We start from the raw sequence: 17,767 nt of genomic DNA, 5'->3' as shown, positions 1-17,767 counted from the left end.
CCGAAGGAGGTGCAAGGCACTCCTTCCCTCCTCAAGCCTGCACGTCACCCTTGGACAAAGTGTGGCATCTGCTTAGCATGCCCCACCCCCCGATCAGGATAATGTGCAGCTATGGGAGCAGTTGGTTGTACAAACAGCTGGTACATATCGTACTCCTGGTTATGCTACCACTAACGCCAGGCAGACACACTCTGAAGAGTATTGATAATGGGAAGGATCACCCACCTTGTAAAGACACTACCCAGAAGAAGGCAATGGCAAAGCACTTCCGAAGAAAATATTGCCAAGAGCAATCATGATCATGAAAAGACCATGGTTTGGTATTTAGGTGCGTTGTTCAAAAAACAGATTTTCAGTAATACATCTCACTGGAAACTTCAACCTATCTTTGTTTTCTTTCATTAATTAACATGAAAGAGCAATCAGTATGAAAGTATATATGACAGCCAAGTTTTCAATTTCTGTACATTTTCCACTGAACTCAGGAGCCTCTTTGAAATACTGGTTCCAGCAATAGCTTTACAAACTGAATAGTCTTTCCGTCTGAGTAAAAAAGCTAGGAAGGAAGATAGTGAGCAAAAAAGAATTAAGCCAGCACATCTTGATATGAACTGTATTAAACAGTAACAAAAAAGAATGTCTGACAACATATTTCAATTCATACAAAAACCGACAAGTTGTAAGACTCATTTTAATGTTGCACTTACAACGGGCATAAACCAAATGTGTAATTTAAAATGAAAATCTAAAATCACTTCTTAACCACAAAAATTATTGATATTCTTTGGATAATAAATACATTAAAATGATTTCATTTTACCAATACATAAAAAGAATGAGAGAAAATCTTCATATCTGACAATGCCCAAGCTCTTAAATAATACCTGGGTGAACCATTTCTCAAGATATTGATCCCAAATCATAGCAATTTATTTTCATTTTTACTTAGTACAAAGCAACGAGATGCACTGACCCAGCTAGTTCATCTTTCAGCTGCTTCTTGGACTACCTTTAATGCACTGAACTTCTTTCCCGGAGGATCAATCCCACAGTTGGAGCTGTGATTAACTGGCTCTTTCTAGCCATATTTATTACTTTGATATTTGTTAAAAGGCATAATACAGCAAACATAAGAGATCAAGCAACTGGTTTACATTGCCATGATTTGTTGCATTGTTCTCTTTTATATGATAAAGATGGGTGATGCTCAGAGAAATTAAATGACAATAATTGATACGCAATTGTGTTTGTTTGTGGTGCCTTGCAGTGTTTAACACTCAGCTGCAGAAGCTATCATGTCATTCATTAGTCATACCCGCTTTAAATTTAAAGGGAGGCATTCATATCCTTTTAGAAGCCGGACACACTTCCAACAGGCCTAATTTTTGCTGAGGTTCAGGAGGGAGGCATTTGCATCTTTTTAAAAGGTGGAAACTCTTTCAACAGGCCTATTTTGTGCTGAGAATTAGTGGTATACCTCCGAAAGGACCACAGCCTTCACGTTGGGTTTAGAGGCTTGTGTGCCTCAATGACCCAGAGAGCCATGTTGGCTGGAGTAAGGGCCTTGTGTTTTGGCTCCAGGTGGGGTCAACCATGCCAAACAGGTCAAAGGGTAGAGGCCCGACTAAGGTTCACCGGTCCTCCAGATTTGGGGGTTCAGCTCAGGGCTAACAACCCTGACTGTTAAAACAGTATTGTTACAGAAACAGCAATAAAGAATCCTTCTACATCTGAGTGCAATGGTATTCCTGAGTCTCCACCCAGGACTTGCATGACTGACAGTAGTGAAAACTGAGAGGGAGCTACTGACGTGATGAGGGAAGCCCTGGACACCTCCAGAGATGGAGGACCTTCATTGCTGTCCTAAACAGCAGTGCATAATGGGTAATAAATAAGTTTAGTGTTTAACATTTAAATTCCACACAATAACAAGGCAACTCCAATACAAAAACTTCAACAGCACAGATGTCAAAACATTAATTTGGTGTACTTTGCTTCTGTCTTTACTTCACAGTGTTGATCGACATAATATAATTCCTCTTTCTCTCCTTCCTCTCTCCATTTTAAATCCCTCTGATGTAACAGAAGTATTTAAATCTAACTATAATTGGTGCTAATGTGAAAACTGTGTCGTATTTTAGTGTGTATACTTTAATTGCAGATCTGTGTTAAATACTAGCTGATATTTTTGGTGTACACTATACCTATATAGTTCTGTAAAAAAATAATTTATTTTCGTAGCAGTAAATCCTAGTATCAAAACGGTAGGAAAAGCGAAGAATGTCCTCTAGGCTGTCACCATCATTTTCCTCCTTCGGTGTCAGTCGCACTGTCAAAGCCATCAGATAGGTATCCACTGCCAAAGTTCTTTACTTTACTTTCCACCTTGGTGATCCTTTGCTTCAGTTTGAGCTGTGTGGATTTGTACTCTGCCATGAGCCTGGCAAACTTGGTTTGCAAAGTGTCCAGGGAGGCCTCCATTCTTTCCACTTTCTCTTCCAGGTCCTTCGGGTCTGCCCCCTCTTTTGCTGCTTCTTCGTCTATTAGATTATCCTTCATCAAAATCTGACGTCCCTTTTCTTCCAGAATCTTCTTGGCATCCGGATATTCAGTCAGGGCTTCCATCAGATCAACCTTGGAGAGGCAGAAGAGATCAGAGTAGCCGATACTTCTAATGTTGGCTGTTCGCCTGTTCCCAGCTTTACTGCCCTTTATGTTTAAGATGCTGATTTCCCCAAAGTAGCTGCCGTCACTCAAGACCACGAATTGTGTTACCCCGTCATCAGCCACCACCGCCAGTTTGCCCTCTTTGATGATATACATTTCTCTGCCAATGTCTCCCTTGCGGCAGATGTAGTCTCCGGGGCTGTACACCTGAGGTTGCAGCTTTAGCACCAGCTCGATTAAGAGGCCAGCTTCGCAATCTGCAAAAATTCGGACTTTCTTTAGTGTTTCCAAGTGGACATTGATGGCAATTTCAGCCTTTAGTTTGTCAGGTAGGTTCTTGAGGACTTCTTTCTCATTTATACTCTTCTTGTTGATCCACAAGTAGTCAAACCACTTAATGATCCTGACCTCCAGGTCTTTGCTCACTTTACGGAACTGCATGTACTGTTTGATGGCGTCAATTTTGGATTGGAACTCAGCCCGAGAGGCATTCATGTTTGAGATCATGGAGCCCACGTTACCAACAATGGTTGCAAAGATAAGCACTCCCACCAGGAAGTCAATGACCACAAACAGAAATTCCTCATCCTTTACTGGAGGAGGTGTTTCTCCAATGGTGGTCAAGGTCAAGGTGGACCAGTAAAGGCAATAGATGTATTTTCTGCTAAGTCGTCCATATTCAGGGTGGGATATGTTTGGATAGACCCAAGTATCGACACCAAACCCAATTGATTTGGAGATTGCATAATAAATGCAGCCATTCCAGTGGATAATGATGAGGATATACAAAACAAGATTTCCAATTCGAAATACGTTAGGGTAGTTTGTTCTGGTTTCTGTACGATCGAAGAATTCAAACATTCGACTGAAGCGGAACAGACGATTAAATCGCACCTCAGGGTAATTCAGTCCCATTGTAAGGTACGCTAAATCTGTTGGTAAAAGGGAGAGGGTATCCAACTTAAACTGAGGCATCTTCATGTAATTATCTCTTAATTTCTTTGCATCTTTGACCAGCAATCCTTGTTCAAGAAAACCTAAGTGAAGAAATGTAATGTTACTGAGCGAGACATTATCCAAAAATTAAACTACAGCTTCCCAAAGTAATAACTCTGAAAGAAAAGAATATGATACGTTCAAGAATATCTGTGAATATCAGATTACTTTTTTGGAACAACACATAAAATGCTGGAAGAACTCAGCAGGTCAGGCAGCATCTATGGAGGTGAATAAACAGATGACATTTTGGGCCTAGTACCTTCATCGGGACTGGAAAGGGAGCAGGAAGAAGCAGAATAAGAAAGTGGGGGAAGGGGAAGGAGCACAAGCTGGCAGGTGATAGGTGAAACCATATGAGGGGGAAGGTGGGGGGGGTTGATGAAATAAGATGCTGTGAAGTGATTGGTGGCAAAGGTAAAGGGCTGAAGAAGGAGGAGTCTGATAGGAGAGTGGACCATGGGAGAAAGGGGGGGGGGGGGGTCACCAGAGAGAGGTGAAGGGCAGGTGAGGAGAAGCAAAGGGGTAAGAGGGGAGCCAGAATGGATTGAAAAAAAGGAGGGGGAGAGGAGAGAAATTACTGTAAGTTTAAAAAAAAATCAATGTTCATTCCATCAGGTTGGAAGCTGACTCAATAGTAGAGAAGCAGATGTGTGAGTTTGAGGGAAAGGGGTAATTTAGTGACCATACCTTGTATATGAGAACTTCCATGAAACCTAAAGCAAATTACTGCTAAAAGAGTCATTTCATTTCTAACTTTAACATTTTACTTTCATTACTACACAATTCAATAAATCTGTGGATATCAGCTTTCTCAATAGTATTTTTAATTTAAGTCAGGAACAGTGGTGTAGCCTCAATCCTGCATAAAATGCAGGCTGCTGAATCTGGAACACAGCTGCTTGAGCTATTAAATCATGGCAAATTTGAAATTATTTCAACCTTGCTTCACCCTAGTGCACTCCTGACAGGACCAAATGGGCTGGACAGATTAAAATACAAGAAAGCCTGCAGATGCTGGAAATCCAGAGTAACACACACAAAATGCTGGTGGAATTCATCAGGTCAGGCAGCATCTTTGGAAATGAATAAATATTTGACGTTTTGGGCTGAGAACCTTCTTCGGGACTGGACAGGAAGGGGGAAGATAGCAGAATAAAAAGATGGGGGGAGGGGAAGAAGACAGGCTAGAAGGTGCTACATGAAGCCAGGTGGGTAGGAAAGATTAAGGGCTGGAGAGGAAGGAGTCTGATAGGAGAGGAGAGTGGACCATAGGAGAAATGGAAGGAGGCAGCGATAGGCCAGAGTAGGGAATAGAAGAAGAGGGGAAGGGAGGGAAATATATTTGTTACTGGAAGGAGAAATCAATATTCATGCCATCAGGTTGGAGGCTACCCAGATGGAATATAAGGTGTTACTCCACCACCCTGAGAGTGTCCTCATCATGGCACAAGACATGTCAGAATGGGAATCAGAATTAAAATGCTGGGCCACTGAGAAGTTCTGCTTTTGGTGGAGCTGTTCAATGAAACGATCCCCCAATTTACAGTGGTCTCAACAATGTAGAGGAGGCTGCATCGGGAGCACCAGGTACAACAGATTCGTAGGTGAAGTGTTGCCTCACCTGGAGGGACTGTTGGGGCCTTAAATCGAGGTGAGGAAGAAGGTGAATAGGCAGGTGTAGCACTTTGGCCATTTGCAGGGTTAAATGCCAGGAAGATTAGTGGGGAGGGATGAATGGACAAGGGAATCACAGAAAGAGCAATCCCTGCGGAAAACCAAGGGGGGTGGGAAGAGGTAAAGTTATGGTGGTAGGGTTCCATTAGAGGTGGTGGAAGTTGTGGAGAATAATGTGTTGAATGTGGAGGCTCATGGGGTGGTAGATAAAGACGAGGAAGTCTATTACTGTTAAGGTGGCAGGAAGAAGGGGTGATCGTGGATGTTCGGGAAATGAAGGAAATGCTGGTGAGAACAGCATCTATGGTGAAGGAAGGGAAACCCCATTCATTGAAGAAGGAGGACATCTCTAATGTCCTGGAAAGGAAAGCCCCATCCTAGGAACAAATGTGGCAAAGACAAAGGAACAGAGAAAAGTGAATAGCATTTTTTTTACAGGAGACAGGGTGGGAAGAGGTATAGTCAAGATAATTGTGTTTGTCAGTCGGTTTCTAAAGGACTTCAGTCAACAGTTTGTCTCCAGAGATGGAGGGAGATCGAGAATGGGGAAAGAGGTGTCAGAAGTGAACCAAGTGAACTTAAGGGCAGGTTGGATGTTAGTTGATGACATTGACGAGCTTAGTGAGGGTGCATGAAGCAGCACCAATTCAGTCATCACTGAGGTGGAGGAAGAGCTGGAGAGCATTAACAGGGAAGACTTGGAACATGAACTATTCTATATAGCTAATCAAGAGGCAGGCATAGCTGGAGCACATGCAATTGCCATGGTTACCCCTCAAGTCTGGGGAAAGTGGGAGGAGCTGAAGGAGAAGTTGTTGAGGTTGAGGACCATTTCTGCCAGATGGAGGAGGTTGGTGGTAGAGGGAACTGGTTAGTTCTTTTATTAAGAAAGGAATGGAGAGCTTTAAGGCCTTGATGAGGGTGGACAAACAAACTTGGGACTAAGTGGGGTTAGCCTTCAACTTGTTGGCTATATATTCACACACACACACACACAATTTGAATTTAAACTTGTACGGAAACTGAAGTTAACTATAATACTTGAGAACAGGAATTATATTTGGTTTTCTAACTAACTAGGGATAAGTTAAAAAGGAAAGTTTAGTCTGTAAACTTTTAAATAGGGAATAACACTAGATCTAATTAGTTAGATTAGAGTAATAAAGGAATCTCACTGATTCTAATTAAAAAGGAATTTGTTATGGCTGGATATCTAAGATTTGGAACCTAAACAGAATGTTGGAATTTTGAACTGTTCTTGCTCATGTAAATATTCTGTACATATTGTTTTTTTCCCTTATAAACAAAACCTTATTTCCAGAAGTGTGTGGTTTCTATTTGCTGCCTCCTTCCGATACCTGGATTCTTCTGATGGCCTATTAGCACCTTGTGTAATTTGATTTACTCAAAGAGTGTGACGATTAGTCACACACGATAATACCAGTGCTACACAGGGGTTACATTCAGTCCAGGTCAGGTCGATAGGACAAGACAGAATAATAGTTTGGCATGGACTAGATGAGCCAAAAGGCCTGACTCTAGCGTACGTGTCAAGGGGACTAGGCAGAATAATAGTTTGGCACAAAGTAGATGGGCTGAAGGACCTGTGTCTGTGCTGTAGTGTTCTATGGCTCTATGAGTGCCAGTGGTGCTTGTACACTGAACGTGCTACAACTACAAATGCACTATAACACTGTGAATAGATAAACTCAACAGCATCATGAGTGTAAAGGAGGTCACATTTTTGTATTTCTTGTGTATATTTTATGGATAAAGTTATTTTGAAATATAAGAGAAATGTTGGTCATTATCCAATTGCTACCTTGTTACTTTTAAAAATTTATTTCTGTTTTTCTAATTATTTTAACTTTTAATATACATATATATATATACATAGCGTAATTCAGACTCTTTCTACGTTATTATGCATTGTATTGTACTGCTGCCGCTAAGTTAACAAATTTTACGACATATGCCGGTGATATTAAACCCGATTTTGTTTTTTGTAATTTATTTTTTATTTAAGTTCATCAAACAAACATTTCCATAAGATGTATTTCAGACATTGTACATATACATCATATAATCATATATATCACAAATCTCCACAAAGTATTTATCTGAGGTATACGCTTATAGAAAAGAGTGGAAAGAAAAAACAAACAAAAGGAAAGAACTATGTACAAGTAGGGAGTGATCTTTTTTTTTTACAATAGATTCATTGATTTGTGAGAATAAAATCAGGCCTATGAGGCATTATGTAGTTAAACCATTTTTCCCAGCATGAATCAAATTGTTCCAGCTTATGATTAACAGATGCTGTTACCTTCTCCATTTTGTAAATGTCCATTGTAATTTCCATCCATGTATTTAAAGTTGGGCTCTCCTGTGATAACCATTTCCTAGTAAGAGTCTTTTTACCAGCCACTAACAGTATATTCATTAAATATTTATCTCTTTTCAACCATTCTTGAGGTATATATCCAAACTATATGGTCTTACTCTCCAAGGGTATTTCATATTTAAAGATGTCTTATAGGGCATTGTGTATCCCCCTCCAATAGTTTTTGATAACAGGGCAGTCCCAAAAATATGATAATGATTTGCATTTTGATTTCCACAATTTCTCCAGCAAACAGGGAGGTTACTATCATAATGGGATTTCTGAGAGGGTGTAATAAAATATCTTATCAAGTTTTTCCATCCAAACTCCCTCCATTTCTGTGAATTGGTACACTTCCATTGACATCTCCATATTGTTGTCCATTCTTCCTCAGATATAATTATCCCTCCTTCCTTCTCCCATTTTGTTTTAATGTATGAAGTCGAATGCGTTTTAAGATTTGACAACCCCTTATACATGCTTGAAATGATTCTACTACCATTATCTGAATTATATGCTTTTCTAAAGAGCTCTATCAAGCATGTATTTGCCTTGGTTACATTTTTAAGCGTCTTATTAACATATTGTCGCATCTGTAAATACCGATAAAAATCTTGGTTTTCTAATAAGTGTTTCTCTTTAAGCATTTCAAAACTGAACAGTGTTCCTTCTTTCATTATGTTGCAAAGAACTGTTATTCCTTTAACTGTCCAGTCCTTAAATCTAGCATCCAATTTATTTGGTGTAAAATCAGAGTCATATGCACACCATTTAAGAATTGCAATATCTCCCTCTAGATTATATTCTTTTATAGTGGTTTTCCATATTTTAAGAGTCAATTTCACCCATGGGTTATCAATAGTATTTATGTACCTTTGCAGGTTGTTATCAGCCAAAATTGCTTGTATGGGGATAGGAAGTACCCACTCCTCAATGTTTTTGCATTGAGCGTCATATGATGGGTTGCACCAACATATCACAGCTCTCAACTGTGCTGCAAAATAATAATCTCTAAGAGAAGGCAAGCCCCATCCCCCCCTTTTCCTTTGCTAATTGCAAAGTTTTGAGATGAATTCTAGGCCTTTTACTCTGCCAAATATACCTTGATAGCATCTTATTCCATTCATTGAATTGATTTTGATTAATCTCTATTGGTAGGGTCTGAAAGAGATATAACAATCTGGGTGGTATATTCATTTTAATAGACTCAATCCTTGAACTGAGACTGGGAAAAGGAATCAGGTTCCATCTTGTCACATCTTCCTTAATTTTTTTATATAGAGGCTGATAATTTTGGCAAATCCTTTGGCATAATGATGCCCAAATATTTGAAAGACTCTGTGTGCCATGCCCAGGGGTATCGACTTTCAATTTCTCTTGGTGGGCTATAGTTATATGAAAGTAATTGCGTTTTATCTATGTTGATCTTGTATCCTGATAATTGACCATATTGTTCAAAGGATTGCATCAAATTAGGTAAAGAGTATGTTGGTTGCCCTAGATAGATCAAAATGTCATCCGCATAACAAGCCAATTTATGCTCTGTCCCTTTAATAGTAATTCCCCTGATATCTTCATTTTGTCTGATGTATTGAGCTAATGGTTCCAGATATAGCGCAAAGAGTAGTGGTGACCATGCACAACCCTGTCTCATGCCCCTTTCTAGGGTAAGACTATTTGATAAATATCCATTGATTTTAATCCTAGCAGTAGGATTGTCATATAGTGTCTGCATAGTTTTAATAATTGTGTCTTGGAAACCAAATCTATGTAAAACTCTGTAAAGAAAATTCCAATTAACCGAATCAAATGCTTTTTCAGTGTCTACGCTTATCACTATTGCTTCAATTTTATTTTTTTGTATATGATCCATAATGAGAAGTGTCCTTCGTATATTGTCTTGAGTCTGGCATTGTCGTATAAAACCTGTCTGATCATTACGTATCAGTATGGGTAGAAACTCCTCTAATCGTTTGGCCATAATGGAGGTAAATAACCTATAATCTACATTAAGAACGGATATTGGTCTAAATGACCCGCATTCCATTTTATCCTTGCCTTCTTCCGGTATAGCTGAGATTATTGCTTCCTTCCAACTGGGTGGCCTTTGTGCCTTTTTTAGAGCCCAGTCCAGTGTGGGGAGTAAAACAGGAATTAACTCATTTTTAAATTCTTTGTACCACTCTGCCGTATACCCATCTGATCCTGGTGACTTGCTTAATTTAAGCCTACTAACTGCAGCTTTTAATTCAACTTCAGTTATGTCAGCAGTCATCCTTCTATTTTGTTCTTCGCTTAAAGTGGGTAACTCTAGAGAATTCAAGAAGGTGTCAATTTGGGATATGCTTCCCCCTGGAACTTTGGAATATAGCGTTTTATAAAACACTTCAAAAGCTTCTTGAATTTCACTTAGCTTACTTTTTATCATTTTCATTCTTGGGTCCCTAATTCTATAAACTGTATTTTCTGCTATCTTCTTTTTCAGTTTCCACGCCAGTATTTTCATAGATTTCGATCCACTTTCATAATGTCTCTGTTTCAGAAACAGTAAGTTTTTCCTGATTTCTTGCATAGCCAAATTATTTATTTCATTCCTAATTCTTTTAATTTCCCCTAATGTATCCTGTGCCAAATTCAATTTGTGTTTTTTCTCTAGTTCCTTCAGTCTATTTTGTAATGTTTTATTCCTTATTTTTTTCTTATATGATGATATCGCTATAATTTTCCCTCTTAAGACCGCCTTCAGAGTATCCCATAAAATGGGAGGTGAAACCTCTCCATTATTATTAAATTCTAAGTAGAGACCAATTTCTTTTTTAATTTGTTCCTTAAAGTACGGATCATTGAGTAGACTTGAATTTAGTTTCCAAATAGTATTCTTTGGTTGTAGGTCAAAATCAGCAGATAAATATACAAGTGCATGGTCATTTACATCTATTGTCCCAATTCCACAGGTGTTTATTTTGTCTTTGTCTTTTCCAAATGTTATGAAATAGTCTATTCTTGTATATACAGAATGTGGAGCAGAATAATGAGTGTAATCCCTTCTGTCAAGGAAAAGGTCCCTCCATATATCAATTAAACCAACATCCTCAAAAAGTGTATTAACTTTCTTATGTAAAGATTTTGTTTCATAGGTTTTTCTATTGGAAGAGTCTAAGTTTGGTTGTAATTGTAAATTTAAGTCTCCCCCACATATCAGGACACCTTCTGTTTCCGTTACCATAATATCAGTAATTTTCTGAAAGAAACCAATATCAATTCCCGGGGGTGCATATATATTCAATAGAGTAATTGAATTGCCGTCTATATTCCCCCTTATCAGAATATATCTGCCGCCTTTATCTCCCATTTCGAATATTTTTTCAAAATTTAGCTTACTTGAGATAAAAATAGCAACTCCTCTCCTATGTCCTGATTTATATGAGGAGAAAAACAGATTAGTGAAGCCCATTCTCTTTAGTTTTTTAATGCTCATTATCACTTAAATGAATTTCCTGTAAATATACTATATGGGCTTGTTCTTTTTTCATTTTGGATAAAATTCTCTTACGTTTGATTGGATTTAATAGCCCATTTACATTAAAAGAAATGAATTTTACCTTGTCCTTAGCCATCTGACTTTATCTGTCAATGTATCATTGAAATTAGAATAAAACTTAATCGATCTACTCCCTGAACAAATAAGAACCAAGAAACTCAAATAATAACAAAAATGGCAACGAACGTGTGATTCCAAGGCTGAGGTCTCTAGTAAATGACCCTCCGTTGAGCTAGAGGAAATGTCTAGCTGTGGGGGATAACCCCTCCTATTTGTGAGTTGAGGGCCCCCATTGCAGTATTCATAAAAGTCAGTGAACAAATCCATTACACAGAAAAATTTCCCTGTGTACTCCTCCTATATATATATATATATATATATATATACATACACACACACAAATATATATACATGCATACACATATACACACACATATACACATATATACACACATATATGTATACATATATACACACACACACATTACACACATACACATATATGCACACATATACATACATATATATATATATTCTCATTTTGGTGGGGAGAAAGGAATAAGTGAGTGAATAAAGAATAACAACTAAGTAATATAAAATCCACATTATAATAAGTATTTCTCGAGATAGGTATATCACCATGTACTTTTGCTTCTGTTCAGCTTCTCAGCATTTTTAAAGTTAGCCAAACCTTATGGCTTTTCTGAAAGGGGTGAGGACTGTCTTTGGGAAACTCCCGGTCTCTTCTTGATATGTTTCTCTTGGCTTCCTCCCGTCTCTTGCCTTCTCGATTCTCGCACTATTTCCCAAGCCGAGCGAGACAATTCCTCAGCCAGGCTTTCTTTCGTTTTGGTCATGCTGACGGGCAACCCTCTGGCCTTCATGTCTGTAGTCGCCTCTTCCACTATCTGGTACACAGTTGTCATAAAACACTCGAAGTTTAGCAGGGTACGGAGTTTGAAATCTAATCTTATTTTGCTTTAGTACTCGCTTTACTTCGGAGTATTCTTTGCGTTTCTGGACAACCGCGGGGGGGGGGGGTAATCTTGGTCGAAATATATTAATTTATCCTCTAAAAACACTCTCTTCTTACCCCAGGCCCTTTGTAGAATCTCCGCCTTGGTGCTGTACCTAAGGAATTTAATTATAATTGATCGTGGCTTTCTATCCCCGGTAGGTTTTGGAATGAGCGCGCAGTGCACTCTTTTGACTTCCAGCTTCATAGCCGGGGGAAGAACCAGCGCGTCCCGCAGTAACTTTCCGACAAACTCCGTCATAGACGGGCCCTCCGCTCTGTCGGGAACGTTGTAGATTCTGATATTTTTCCGTTGTGATCTTCCCTCCAGATCAAGCAGTTTACCTTCTTGGTGATGTATGATTTTTATTGTCTCGCTCAGTATCCGCTCCACGTTTTGAACGTGATCTTCCACCTTCTCGACTCGAGTCTCTGCCACCGCTATTTTTTGATTAATGCTGGCGAGCTCTGACTTAATATCACGGAGCTGCTGCTTTATATCTTTCTGGACCTCCATTATTTCTTTCAGGATTTCGAACATATTCGCCACTTCACCTGAATGAGGCCCGGCGGCCGCCTCGCTCGCACGCGGTCGGGTCAGAGAGCCGCTCGCTGCACTCCTCCCGGACGCAGGCTCCGCAGTGTCGCTTTTTTTATTTCCGTTCTTTTTCCCCATTCTTGCCCCTCTTTTCAGTTCAAATATTTTTCGAAAAATACTATATTTGACAGGTTAATGGGGCTTAATACGCATTTTTCTGGAGGAGCTAGTGACTTAAGCTGCCATTCTCGACGATGATATCACTGGAAATCGCTCCTTTAAACTGGATTCTAATTCTGAGTGGGCAGATAGACATTCACGGCAGCAGCCTCCTGTCTCTGTACACACATGAAACTGAATTACTGTGGAGAAGATGGGGACATGGAGCATCTGGGAGAAATAATCAACTTAACTGGATAACCAGATGATGGCTCGGAGTAGAATGGGCCGAGGACATGAGCCATGAAGTCATACAGTGTTGAAACAGGCCTTTCAGCCCACAGAGGCCAAGCTGACCAGCGAGAGACCATTTACATAATCCTAATCTCACTTTAGTTCCTTGTATTCCCATCATCTCCCCCAGGTTCCACCACCCACAGAGACCAAGGACGATTCCACCACCCACAGAGACTAAGGCATAGGTAGGGCAGATAGTCAGTCTTTTCTCCAAGTTGGAAATATAAAACACTAGATTTATGGTGAGAGGAGGAAAGTTTAAAGGAGATTTGCAAGGCATGTTTTTTTTTTGAATACAGGGAGTGATATGCACTGCCAGAGGAGATATGGAAGCAGATACGATGGCAAAAAATAAGAAGCGTTTAGGTAGACACATTAACAGCCAAGGTCAGACAGACAGACAGACATACTTTATTGATCCCGAGGGAAATTGGGTATGGACAATATGGACCATGGACCATATAAACCACGTAGAGGCAGATGGGATTTGTTTAAAATAGAGTCAAAGTGGTCACAGATATCAGGTGCTAAGGAGCATATTCCTGCCCTGTCCTATGTGCTAAGTAACTCCCCTCTCCACCTGCACATTCTAGGGATGTAGGAGGAAAAGCAAAAAGAAACCCATAGAGGGAACTTAGACATGACTGGAGGTCGAGATTGAAGCTGACTGGCTGGAGCTATGAGCCAGCTGCAAACACCGTTCAAACCTACAAAGCTAAAGTTCCACCTTCAACAAAAGCACTGCATCAGGAGAAGATGGAGACCATCTTCTCCAAGAACAGAACAAACACAGAGCTATTTATTAAAAATAAAGAGACATGTTTCTTTACCTGTTCGAAACCTTACAATTGAATCCACGATATAGATCGTATCTGATACATAATCCAACACCAACCATAAAGCAAGGTATTTTGTTTGAAGTTCTTCAAAACAAGCTCTAGAATACAAGGCGGAAAGTTTAAGACAGCGAGGAAAACTCAGTAAGTATACGCTGATAGTTACCGTGATGCACTATAGTATGGTATTAGCCAAACTTGGATGTTTTACATCATGGATTCAAAGTTAGCATGGAGAAAATTCAGCATCTGTTAAAATACTGCACTGTGACAAGTTATTAGTCCAGAGTAACATATCCATTACATGTGCTTTTAACCTATATATCCAAACTTTATTGGAGTTAGTTGCCCATTACATTTAATCCCAGTGCCTTAACCCACTTTCACCATATGGCGTAATCAGGAAGTTTCCTTCAACTGTGTCTAAGCACCCAAAATGAAAAAGAGCTTGGTTACATTCAGAAGCAAAATACTGCAGATGCCTGAAATCTTAAAATAAAAGAGAAAGCAATGGAAATACATGGCAGGTCAGGCAATGACAGGGGTGAGATTTATTATTTTAGGTGACTGAGTTATCATCAGAACTAATCCTGAAACATTAACTCTGTGTTTCACTCTCTATCTTTGGCTACTCACAGCAGTTGACAGCTGACATGAATACAAAGGACTGAATTACTAAGCTGTCACTTTCTTGTGACTTAAAAACCCATGAAACAATAGTAGTAGTCCTCCGTTAGTCTCGATAGACCATGGATTTGCACCTTGGAAAGTCTCCAGGGCGCAAGCCAGGGCAAGGTTTTTTTTTTAATGGAAGACCGGCAGTTGCCCATGCTGCAAGTCTCCCCTCTCCACGCCACCGATGTTGTCCAAGGGAAGGGCATTAGGACCCATACAGCTTGGCACCGGTGTCGTCGCAGAGCAATGTGTGGTTAAGTGCCTTGCTCAAGGACACACATGCAGCCTCAGCCAAGGCTCGAACTAGCAATCTTCAGATAACTAGACGAATGCCTTAACCACTTAGCCATGCGCCAACACCATGAATCAATACATGCGGGAGGAAATGGTCAAAAATGTCTTGGGTGCTGAACAAGATTTGGGAACCCGGCAATACACAGGTTGTGGATCTGAATGCAGGAAAGAGAATGTGTTGTTTTTAAGTATGAGAACAGAGAATCTTCATAATTAAATTATATTTGTTTGATAGCAAGTTTCACAAGGCAGACAAGCAGTGAAACATTTCTAAGAGTGACCATTAGACATCAGGTGGATGATAGTCAGGGTTTAAAATCAAGTAACTTTTGAGGTGATCAGATCCCCATGGGCTGCTTTTAATAGAGGTTTGAACAAGGCAGTACATTTGCTCCTGATTGATATTCTTTATCTTCAGTTACATAACTATGAATTTCCATCTGAGTTCATGTCATATGATATTTTACAGGTAGTAGAGTCTCTTCAACCGAATTATCCAGCCTGTGACAGGTGGACTCCGCTTGTCATTGGTCTGAAAGAAAGCTATCTGGTTAGGTCCTGCAATCTCCAGGGGTCAATTTTCTCCTTTCTCAAACCCAAATTTCTGGCTTCAGATAAAAGGAATCTCTAGGGTAAAGTCCTCATCAATCCAGCTGATTATCCATTACATTGAAGAACTCTCACTGGCAGAAAAGCAGGAAGAGCATCGGAAATAGGAGCAGGAGGAGGCCATCTGGCCCATCAAGCCTGTTCTGCTATTCAATAAGATCATGGCTGATCTGGCCACGGACTCAGCTCCACCTACCTGCCTTTTCCCCATCACCCTTAATTCTATTACTATGCAAAAATCTATCCAACCTTGTCAAATATATTTACTGAGGTAGCTTCCACTGCTTCATTGGGGAGAGAATTCCACAGATTCACCACTCTCTGGGAAAAGCAGTTCCTTCTCATCTCCATCCTAAACCTACTCCCCTGAATCATGAAGCAATCTCCCCTAGTTCTAGTCTCACCTTCCAGTGGAAATAACTTTCAAAGGCTTTAACTTTCAAAAACATAAGAGATTCTGCAGATGCTGGAAATATTGAATGACACACACAAATTGCTGGAGGAACTCAGCGTGTCAGGCAGAATCTGTGGAAATGTTATCTATAAATTTGCTGATGATGCAACTACTGTTGACAGAATTTGAGATGGTTATGAGGAGGTGCACAAGAGTGAGGTAGATCAGCTGGTTGAGTGGTGTTGCAACAACAACCTTGCACTCAATGTCAGTCACTCCAAGGAATTGATTGTGCACTTAAGAAAGGGGAAGTCGAGGGAACACACACCAGTCCTCATTGAGGGATCAGCAGTGGAAAGGATGAGCAGTTGCAAGTTCCTGTGTGTCAACATCTCTGGAGATCTACCCTGTGCCCAACATATTGATACAATTACAAAGAAGGCTTGACAGTGGCTAAATGTCATTAGGACTTTGAGGAGATTCAGTGTGTCACCAAAGACTCTCACAAATTATTACATATGTACCGAGGAGAGCTTTCTAACTGGTTGCATCACCATCTGGTATGGAGGGGCCACCACACCAGATCGGAAAAAGCTGCAGGAAGTTGTAAGTTCAGTCAGCTCCCTCATGGGCACCAGCCTTTCAAAATGCAATGTATCAAAAAGGAGTCATCTATCATTCAGGACCCCCAACACCCAGGACATGCCTTCTTCTCATCGCTACCATCAAGAAGGAGGTAAAGGAGCCTGCAGAGACACACTCAACATTTCAGCAACAACTTCTTCCCGTTCACCATTAGATTTTTAAATGGACAATGAACACTATCCCATTTTTTTTGCTCCCTATTTGCACTACTTATTTAATTAATTTATATATAACACACACACACACACACACACAATTGTAATTTATAGATGTTTTATTATAAATTGCAAGGTACTGCTGTCACAAAACAATAAATTTCACAATAAATGCCAATAATATTAAATCTGATTCTGATCTATACTGTAGACACTGCCTGACTTACTGAGTTCCTCCAGCATTTTGTGTGTGTCCTGCTCTAATTTTTAACCAAATTTTTCACCATCTTTATAAAAGGTGAGATAAAGATTGAAATTAACATGTACGAATACTGTGAAGGATAACACTGTGCAAGCAAGCATAATATGAAGTTTGATGTACCGGTAATTAGGCCTAAAGAAAATAAATTCCACACATCAAGTGAGATTTTTCAGGGACAGTTGTAATTATCACTTGATCTGCCATTAAGAACTCAAGTAGCTTCTTCTTCGCCGACAGTTATAATGGGAGTTTCAAAAATAAAATGCAATAATTACATTTATCAATAATCAGCGACAGATTCAGATAATCAGTAACTGAAGATTGATCAGAAGTCTGGATCAAAGTTGCAGGTCAATTGGACATCCAGATCGAAGCCAGAAGGTCAAAAGGAAGCCCAGAAGTCGAGGTCTGATAGTCTGTGAATCTCCATAGGACCTTTGGAGAAATCGGGGCTCAGTGTTTGTTAATTGACGAGTCCACTAGAGTTTGGAGACCAAAGAAGATGGCCTATCCTGGGGTTAGAGGACTGTGTATGTGCGGGGGGGTGGGGGGGAGGCGGTGGATGGGAGGGAGGAACGAGGCTTGTTTCACTGTTGTTCCTTTGTTGCTTGGTTTGTTCACTTT

The 17,767-nt window shown here is 39.9% G+C and overlaps 1 protein-coding gene across 3 annotated transcripts in view; it reads right to left on the bottom strand.

The window, feature by feature from the left end:
• Window positions 1-677: 677 nt before the first annotated feature.
• The window catches only part of cnga3a (cyclic nucleotide gated channel subunit alpha 3a), a 62,284-nt gene continuing 45,194 nt past the window's right edge, over window positions 678-17,767 (bottom strand). For 2 of the 3 annotated variants that reach the window (XM_073044098.1, XM_073044100.1), the window contains 2 exons: window positions 14,104-14,210; window positions 678-3,704 (listed from right to left, as the gene is read on the bottom strand). In XM_073044098.1, coding sequence (XP_072900199.1) covers window positions 2,302-3,704; window positions 14,104-14,210 — 1,510 coding nt within the window. In that variant the 3' untranslated portion in view covers window positions 678-2,301. The remainder of the gene's footprint in view (window positions 3,705-14,103; window positions 14,211-17,767) is intronic. The other variant, XM_073044099.1, reaches the window with a different exon arrangement.

The sequence above is a fragment of the Hemitrygon akajei genome, chromosome 4 (assembly GCF_048418815.1).
Source record: "Hemitrygon akajei chromosome 4, sHemAka1.3, whole genome shotgun sequence".
NCBI classification, from domain to species: Eukaryota; Metazoa; Chordata; class Chondrichthyes; order Myliobatiformes; family Dasyatidae; genus Hemitrygon; species Hemitrygon akajei.
This window is presented reverse-complemented; position numbering and strand designations above follow the sequence as displayed.